Here is a 9581-nt window from a genome sequence, read left to right as displayed (position 1 = left end):
GATGAAGTTCACTTCTGAATCTGGTTTCTCTCAAGGTTTCTTCCTCATTTCATCTCAGGGAGTTTTTCCTTGCTTATTAGGATATATGTTAGAGATAAACAGCAACTTCATTTTAAAGAATTGTTAAAAGTGCTAAACAAGTAAATTGAATTGAGTTGAATTGAATTAAAGCTTTTGGAAAGCCTTTGTAGAAGAGTTATAGCTGAAAAGGGTGAAAAGTGTTCGTATTAAAGCCTAAGGATTAAGAATGGGATGCCATTAAAGTTGATGTGCATGTAAAGGCAGACGTTTTTGGATAAGCACGTCTGTCAAATACTTGAAATAGAAATATGTACTGTACTGTATGAGGACCAGTGAGTTTTGCACCACTTTTTTTTTCATTGCAGAAAACCCTGAGCAGTGGCACCACCTAACTGCTTTCATGCTTATTAATTGCATGCCTTTATTGGATGTATAATCGCTCTATAACCCCTAATGCCGAATGGATTTAGTGCAAATTTCTATAATATATAACCAGATTGAGCCTTTTCTAAATCAGCACGTGTGCGTGCGCTGCTGTAGAGTCTGAGCTCAGAGTTAAGGTCAGAGACGTGGTGATAATTAGTCATTTAATTCCACACGTTGTTTTCATCGCACACCTCTGAGACGAAGCGGGTTCGATTAGAAAGAGCGCGCGAGGAGAAATAAAGTGGGTGGAGCGCGTTACTGCCTCTTTGCGCTGTGTGGACGGCGCGAGAGCGCGCAGATATTCCGCGCCCACGTGCGGCACCGAACGCCCAGAAAAGGTCCGCGCGCGCGCGCTGCTCGGCTCCGCTCCGCTCCGCACCGCTCCGCACCCTGCCGTTCCTCTCCCACAGCATCACTTCAAAACAACTTCTCTTAGTTATCAGTATCTTCCCTTCACCCGGGTCGAGTTTCCGTTAAATCCGTTAGCAGCAGAAAGCGGTTGCGTGATTCTTGGCTTGTGCCGGGCCACGCGTTTTACTCATGGAGGGAGACGTTATGGACAAGCTGGACGACATGGCCTCGGTGTACGAGTTCGACCCGTTTACAGGCAACATTCCCGCGACCAAAGTGGAGATCACAGTCTCGTGCAGGTAAGAAGTGTCCGCGTGGGGGATAAAAAACGGTCATATTGCACGCGAGAGTGAGCAGCAATCTCTACTGAAGCGAAAGTTGGTCAAAGTAACGAGGCTTTTTTTTTAATCCCATTATATTTCCACGTTTCACACGTCAGTTAATGCGTCTTTCGGTGATATGTTTTTTGCGCACTTGTACACCCCTTTGGGCACGGATGGGTCAGGGTCAGGGTCATGGTTATGGTCATGGTTATGCTCATGGTTGTGGACGGATGGCCACATTCCATCTTACCTATAAATGAATTGTACATTACACTTATGTGCTGATACGTACGTGCACTATATAAACCTTCATATAACTCACGTGTCAAGTGGTGCAGTTTTCATAGAAGTTTACATAGATTTACAGTTCTACATTTAGAAGTGATCATTCTCCTTATTTCATGCATACTTTTCCCACCCACTGAAGAGAAATGTTTATTAACCTTTATGAAAGCATATATTTGTGTGTTATACAGCCTCTGTGTCAAACATCCTTCCCTTTCTTCCATTCCTTAGCCTGAAATTATATCATATCATTTTTATGCTTTCCTTTCCTTTCCTTTTCTTACTTTCCTTTCCTTACCTTTCCTTTCCTTTCCTTTCTTATTTCCTTTCCCTTCCCTTTTCTTCCTTTCCTTTCCTGCCTTCCCTTCCCCCTTCTTCCTTTACTTTCCTTTGCTTTCCTTTTCTTCCCTTCCCTTCCCTGTCCAGTCTTCACTTAAATGCTTGAAGATCCTGATCACCGTCTCTGAGCTGTTAAGAGCTGTTAATATCTGCAGTATATGCTGACTGTTTTACAAACAATTTATTTTAACAGCATATTACTTATTTATTAATATGACAGAATGAGGGTATGTTTATCCTTTTACAACTTTTTTGAGGTTTATGTGACATTTGTTATTTGAGGATAAAGCTCTCTATTGGAAATGAGCACTGAGATCACTCCACAAGGAGTGGCCGTAGCGCCAGGCACAAGATTCATGCACTTTCTCTGAAGTGCGTCGCTGCACAACCTTTTATCCATTAGCATTCTATCTGAATTTCATCCACTCAGTCTTGGTTATATGCACACAGCTTTGTGACAAACATTTCTCACTTAATTATGTATCAGCATACAGCAGAATAGCGTTCTTGCAGCTTTCCCCCCCCATCCTTGCTGTTATTAATGAGAATTTCATTACGTTAGATTTTCACAGTCTGTTCTTGTCGTCGTTGGCATTTTCAAAAATTGTTGTTATGCTGCTTCCTGCCCACAGCTACTGTATGATTAGCCAAGGGCAAGTCCCTCTATGTTACTCATCTGCTCAAGCTTATGTCTTTCCAAAAATCTTAACTGGTGTAAACAACAGGCAGAAGTAAACCCAAACTCTTAAACTCCAGGAGATTGTACTGGAGTGATGGATGCACTGATGCCAAGTGATCCATATTTAAAGGCATCCTGCGCTGTACAGCTTGGGGCACTCAGTGCTTCCTTAATTTCCTAAATCTTATTATCCTAGCTGTGGTTCTAGGAATTTAACTGCTTGAACACCCTCTGAGACGAGCTGTGTATACATTATTGATGACATCACTTGGGGAGAGTCACCGCTCCTGACAGTCGTCCATGCCGCATTGACACCCTGCTGTGAGGGATTGGTGCAGAAATTCAGCTTAAATTACAGTTCATACTGGAGAATACGCCACATAGACCTGAAACATATCATAAGAAGTTTACTGGTCCTTCTGGTTCAGGCTGAAATCAATCGTTTATTATTTAACTTAGGACCTTGATTTGTTTTAACCGTATCTTTAATCAATACATGGAAAATGCAGACCTGCTGGAACAAATTGCGACCCACAACGAGAAAACATTTGCGAATCACAATAGCAATGCATAATAAGTATACTGTGCATTGGCAGAACTCCAGTTCTCGCTCATTATTCAAATCTCTTTACCCTTTTATAATAGCAACCATCCATTCTCTTTGTGAGCCTACCATTAAAATGTCTTCCACTGCAGCAGTAGAACTATTTCTGCAGGCAATACATGCTCATTATAACAGATGCCATAAATATAGGTCAAAACTGGGGCTTAATGGGTACTATTACACCCACATGTGCTGGTAAATATCGTAACATCAGCATCTGTACTGTATATACACTGGGAGACTTTAATAGGAACACCAGTCCAGCACAAGGCAAAACGTATAATGCAGATGCAGCTCAAGAGCTTGTCACAATCAAATGCCATAGATTGATAGAATGGTGTAAAACACACAAAACATCCAGTGAGCTGCAGGTCTGTGTCTGGAAACGTCTTGCTCATGAGAGAAGTCAGAGTTTAATAGCCAGGCTGCTTTTTTTTCTGATAGAGCTGAAAGGAATTGTATAGCAATTATAATAATCACAATTCACAACCATAGTGAGCAGAAAAACATTTCAAAACACACAACATGCTGAACCTGAAGTTAGATGGTCAAGGAAAGATTTAGGTTTTACTCCTGTTAGCCAAGAACGAGAACCTGTGCATTCTGAAAAGTTCTTCTGCGTACCACAGTTATAAAAAGAGGTGAATAACTGCATCAATAAACATGTGTCCAGGTGTTCCTAATAAAGTGGCACTATTTTGTCTTAAAAGATCTCTGGGATCTGACATGTATGCAACGTCATTTTTTATTTGCCATGGAAACAGGAAATGCAAAGGCAACAAACGGAAGGACAACTTTGTTGAATTTATTGTATATAAGAGTCCAATATGGGGCACGGTGGCTTAGTGGTTAGCACATTCCCGTCATACCTCCAGGGTCGGGGTTTGATTCCCGCCTCCGCCTTGTGTGTGCAGAGTTTGCATGTTTTCCTCCGGGTACTCCGGTCCAAAGACATGCATGGTAGTTTGATTGGCATCTCTGGAAAATTGTCCGTAGTGTGTGATTACGTGAGTGAATGAGAGTGTGTGTGTGCCCTGTGATGGGTTGGCACTCTGTCCAGGGTGTATCCTGCCTTGATGCCCGATGATGCCTGAGGCTTCCCGTGACCCGAGTTAGTTCGGATAAGCGGTAGAAAATGAGCGAGAGTGAGTGAGAAGAGTCCAATATAAGGGTGGCAATACTTTTGCCACACGCGCGTCATAGAATAGAACGAAATGCAATTATTCAAAGTACAGTTCTAATGAGATTGATTCTTGTTGGAGGAAGTCTGTACAGTAGGTCACTCAATACACTAAATTCAGAGGCATTAAAGCTTCGTCCCTGATGGAGAGACATCAAAGGTTCTGTGGGATCCTGGAACAAAGTAGACCTCCTTTAGAAATGTTAAACACCTAATTATCCAAAGACCCTTTCTCTCCAATTCACTGTGTGTAAAGTTGACTTTTGCCTATTTTTTTTTTAAATTTTTTTAAAAGGGGTGCCAATTATTTTGCAATCCACTACACATATGACTGAATCATAAAGTCCAACAAGTGGATATTTTCTCCCACTACACTATTTGTTCAGCTAGCTCTTCAGAAACCTGGCTGTGATGTTTGATTCTGTTTTTAAAATGCGAGCACATATTCATGCCATATGCTGCAACAGCGTCTTTCTCTGAAAGATCCTTCCGCTTCATGTAGCATGATTTTGTCCTTCATTAAACTGCTGAAGAAAAAAAAAACAGCTCCCCGCAGCCATGTCGTGTATATTCACTTCCCGAAATATATATCAGCAATTATTCTAACCATGCTTCACTTGATTATCATCTCCTTTCATAGATCGCATGGTCGCTTTCTTTTCCCTCTCGTTGTACGTTTTCCTTCGCTTTATCTAAATCATAACAAGGGTTCACATTATTTATGCTGTTTCTGAGAAGTTTACATTATCTTTCATGCCTTTAATGGTGAAAAGTAGTTCCTCCATTTTCAGGTCTGTAATTAGGCTTAGCACCTTTTTTCCTTTCACGTCTTCCTCTTCTAGAAGAGCGCGATGATCTCGTCTGTCTGTCGAGCGTGTTCTGCTTGCGGATGCGGCCGTTAAATAATGCAGGAATCGGGCACACAAGAGGGGACGTGTGGACGTTTTACTGCAACACTTTAATGTGACTTTAAGGTGTGCATTAACACCGTGTGCTTGCTTAAATGTCCCCACTGTCCTCAATCACTTCTGATGACAAATGTATGCCCACTAGATCTCTGTGAATGAAAGAAAGAAAGAAAGAAAGAAAGAAAGAAAGAAAAGAAAGAAAAAAATAATAAAGAAAAATAAAGAAAAGAAAAAGGAAAAAAAAGAAAGAAAAAAGAACGATAAAATGAAAGAAGAAATAAAGACAGAAAGAAAATAAAAAAGAAAGAAAGAAAGAAAAGAAAGAAAGAAGAAAAAAGAAAGAAAAACTAATAAAGAAATATAAAGGAAAAGGAAAAAAGGAAAAAAAAGAATGATAAAATGAAAGAAGAAATAAAGACAGAAAGAAAATAAAAAAGAAAGAAAGAAAGAAAGAAAGAAAAGAAAAATGAAAGAAGAAAATAAAAAAGGAAAGAAATAAGAAAGAAGAAAATATTAAAGAAAAATAAAGAAAAGGAAAAATAAGAAAGAAAGAAAGAAAGAATGATTAAAGAAATAAAGACAGAAATAAAAGAAGAAAGAAGAAAGAAAATGAGAAATAAAGAAAGAACGAACATAAAAAAGAAAGAAAGAAAATAAGAAAGAAAAGAAAGACAATAAGACAAAATAAGACAGAAAGAATATCACATGCCAAATGTATTCAACTGTATTAATCATTAGTAGTCTATTTTGTGAGGTGACATATTGGAGAAGCTTTTCTGGAAACTTCCTGTTTTTTTTCTGGCCAAACGAAACAGTAAACCACACTTACATGCACTTCTGTGCTCTGTGTGATTCAGCCGTCTCTCTGGGTGGATGTTTCAGCGTGATGTCAGTGCAGGTGAGACAGAAAGACACGACTAAGGCTTTGTACCATGAGTGTGATTCCATCAGTCTGGTCCACTCGTCTCTCCTCCACAAACCTTCACACAAAATGCCCTGACTATTAATATGTAATTACATTTCGGAGCAGTTACCACTTGCCCCTGTTAAAATCTCTGTCACTCTGGTGAAGCACAAAACGGTGGAGTTTTTTGTTTTTTTTTAAAAGAAAAACCTCACCTGCCTTTGACTTGTTAACCCATGGAGAAGTCAGGAAGACAACAGCAGGATTAGGGATGAAGAGAAAAGCAGATTAAGGAGGCGTCGCATTCTAGGATTCTCAGCGTGTTGTCTGCAGCAGGGATGCGATCTCCTGATCTTTTTATCCGTAGCCTTGCTGTGATGCTCTCAGCAGGTCAAGTAAAAGATTACACAATCACAGGCACAGTGGGGTGAAGTGTTTATCTGAGAAATAAGACTGAATTTCTCTACACCTCCAAAAGTTTATTTTAAGGCTGTCTAGCACTCCTTTAGTGGCTTGGCATGTTCAGTCTCTTGGAGCACCTTTACTGTTTTCTTTAACAACTCTGCACAGGATGTTATGAAAAGGAACGAATATGAGAGCGGTGCAGGTGAGAATGCAGGAGGCGTTATTGCTGCATTGTAGTCCACAGCGCCTTTCTCTTTTCCAAAGTGCTCTTGTGTGCCATGTGAGTGCGTGTGAGTGCTGTGGATGGCACTGTTCCTCACCCCTGCTGCTACCACTTATCCCTCTGTCCCACCTGTTGACTTGCCCTAATGTCCTGCAGAATACGGCACTCAAAGCGCAGGTTTCTATACCACAAATCTGTTAGTCACCTTACAGAGAGGGAGGAAGGGAGGGAGAGCGGGAGGGCATCCTTTTGTGTCTTGCACTGATTGGCTGTCTCATATAGAATGGAATAAAGAAAGAAAGAAAAAATGAAGAAAGAAAAAAAAACTGGAAGGAAGATGATGTAAGGAGGGTTTTTTATGTCACTCTGAATGGCTGCCTGTTAAATACATAAAGGGAGAAGTAAATAAATAATGAAGGAAGTAAAGAGAGAAAGTATAGGAGAGATTTTTTTTTGTGGCAGTAACAAAAGGTGTAGAAGAAAATTTTAATTGTGGAAGAAAGCAAGCAAGCAAGCAAGCAAGAAAGAAAGAAAGAAAGAAAGCAAGCAAGAAAGAAAGAAAGAATAATTTATTGTTATGCTGATTGCCAGATAGATAGATAGATAGATAGATAGATAGATAGATAGATAGATAGATAGATAGATAGATAGATAGATAGATAGATAGATAGATAGATAGATAGATAGATAGGCAAAAAGAAAGAAAGAAGGACTTCCACCCCAACCAACCCCAACAGCCCCCCACCACCAAAAAAAAGTCAAAAAGTAACACAGTTACTATTCTGATTGGCTGAAAGAAAGAAAGAAAGAAAGAAAGAAACCTAAAAGAATAATTTATTGTTATGCTGATTGCCAGATAGATAGATAGATAGATAGATAGATAGATAGATAGATAGATAGATAGATAGATAGATAGATAGATAGATAGACAAAAAGAAAGAAAGAAGGACTTCCACCCCAACCAACCCCAACAGCCCCCCCCCCCAAAAAAAAGAAAGTGAAAAACAGTAACAGTTACTATTCTGATTGGCTGAAAGAAAGAAAGAAAGAAAGAAAGAAAGAAAGAAAGAAAGAAAGAAAGAAAGAAGTATGGTTTAAGATGGATGTTTGACCACATCTGAAGAAGCGAACCGGAAATAATAGAATATTTGGAGCAATGAGTTTTTAACCAACAGAATATTATGGGATGCTGCAGGACATGCTGAATTATGCATAACTCTGTATGTGTGTCTGAGGAGCTCTGAAATAACCCGTCATGAGTCAGGTTCACTAAGCCTCACTCAAACCTGATGCAATAGTGATCTCTTTTTACACTAGACTTTTGTGCATTTTTTTTCTTCTCATTTCTCTTCTTCACACCGACACAGTACTCGTGGAAAGTGGAAGTTGGGTTAATTTCCCACAGCTTCTCTACACTGACCTTCTGTTCTGGTCCTTCTGATGTTTGCTGGTGTCACGGTTCACTTCAACAAATACACATTCCATCCACCTGACTGGACCTTTTTATTGGACTACACTGAACATGCTAGAAGACCTGTAAATAATTTTAAATTCACTTTTCTCTCATTGTTGCCATGGCACCAAGGTCTGGGAATTTTCCTCCAATTGACTTGAAATAGAAGAGCTCGTCTCTCGATTTTCTGGAGTGCATGTGTCATTATGCGATTTTAACGGCTGTCGCAAGCTTGTAGAAATCTCTCATGTTTAGATGCAGTGAAAGAGAACAGGAAACACTATCCACTTTACCTCTGTTCCTTTGCTATTATCATAACTCTGTCAAGTGGATATATTCATATAATCATCACTGACTCACAGGCTCAAGATGCTTTTTGATAGGATCCGTGATCTTTACCGAGCTCAGTCACAATTATGTAAATTGTGATGAGTACAACAGAGGGGAAGTTTAATGACTTGCCAAACTTTTTTGCCCCAACAGCTAACTGACTTCTTTGAAGTTTAGCTCCATCTCTCGAGACAAGCGATAGCGCTCATCTCTCGCACCTGCTCCAGTTCTGCAGCACCAATTACTTTTTAATGCGCTCCTAACATGCTGTCTGGATATGAGGCCATGCTAAGAGAATCTCTTTCTCTGCTTGAGATGTGAGAGCAGATCTTATTTCTTGAACACTTTTAAAACCATGAAATAACAGAGATTACACGGTGACCTAAAGCCTTTTGTTAAAGTCGAAAATATTCTGTAAGTTTTTGAAGCTGTGGATTTTCCTGTGGTTTAAAATGTACAGTATGTCTGTCTCCTTTTGTTATGAATACATTTATTAGCCATGGAACAAAACGAAACCAACCAGGACCGACTGGTAAGTTTGGTTCCTCAGCATCAGCAACTGGGGGTGAAAAGCTACTGAACAGAATGAAAGAGAGAAGAATTGGATGTGTGGGGACCAGCAGCATGCCTCAGTGCCTCTGTCTGTCTTGCCATAGCCGTGAGTCAAACACTTCACAAACACGAAGAGGCAGATTGGAGAGCAGGAGCAGTGAAGCGGTCACCTGGTCATGGACACAACCTCTCTGAGGACTTGTGTGTAGGCAACTCCAGGCTCTCATAATATCATGCTTTATTTTCTGTCTCTCTCCGGAAGACCCGAGGCTACGGATCGCTGGCATAAAATCCATTCCGAAACTGATGCTTGAATGGACTCTGTTGAGGCAAGGCTAATTTATAAACAGCCAAACTGAAGCTTTTTAAACACAGCTTGAATAATGCAGCATCAGTGGTGCACTGCTAGCAGGCTGCGTTTGTGTTCGAAGTCTAAGTCTCTATGAATTTTTCTAATTACTGTACCAACCAATAGATTTTACATTTTGGATTTTACAGTTTAAGTGAGATTAAGCAGTGACCCCAAGCTGAAGTTCCTATAGTCTAAATGTAAATGAGTCTTTTGGTATTGATTAAATTTGTTAGTAAGGAAGCTGAA

General features: G+C 40.0%; 1 protein-coding gene across 2 annotated transcripts in view; it reads left to right on the top strand.

Moving 5' to 3' along the window:
• The first annotated feature begins 747 nt into the window (after positions 1 to 747).
• cpne5b (copine Vb) overlaps positions 748 to 9581 on the top strand; it is a 110617-nt gene continuing 101783 nt past the window's right edge. The window contains exon 1 of one of the 2 annotated variants that reach the window (XM_027144311.2): positions 748 to 1097. In XM_027144311.2, coding sequence (XP_027000112.1) covers positions 988 to 1097 — 110 coding nt within the window. In that variant the 5' untranslated portion in view covers positions 748 to 987. The remainder of the gene's footprint in view (positions 1098 to 9581) is intronic. The other variant, XM_027144312.2, reaches the window with a different exon arrangement.

The sequence above is a fragment of the Tachysurus fulvidraco genome, chromosome 2 (genome assembly GCF_022655615.1).
Source record: "Tachysurus fulvidraco isolate hzauxx_2018 chromosome 2, HZAU_PFXX_2.0, whole genome shotgun sequence".
In the NCBI taxonomy this organism is placed as follows: domain Eukaryota; kingdom Metazoa; phylum Chordata; class Actinopteri; order Siluriformes; family Bagridae; genus Tachysurus; species Tachysurus fulvidraco.
This window is presented reverse-complemented; position numbering and strand designations above follow the sequence as displayed.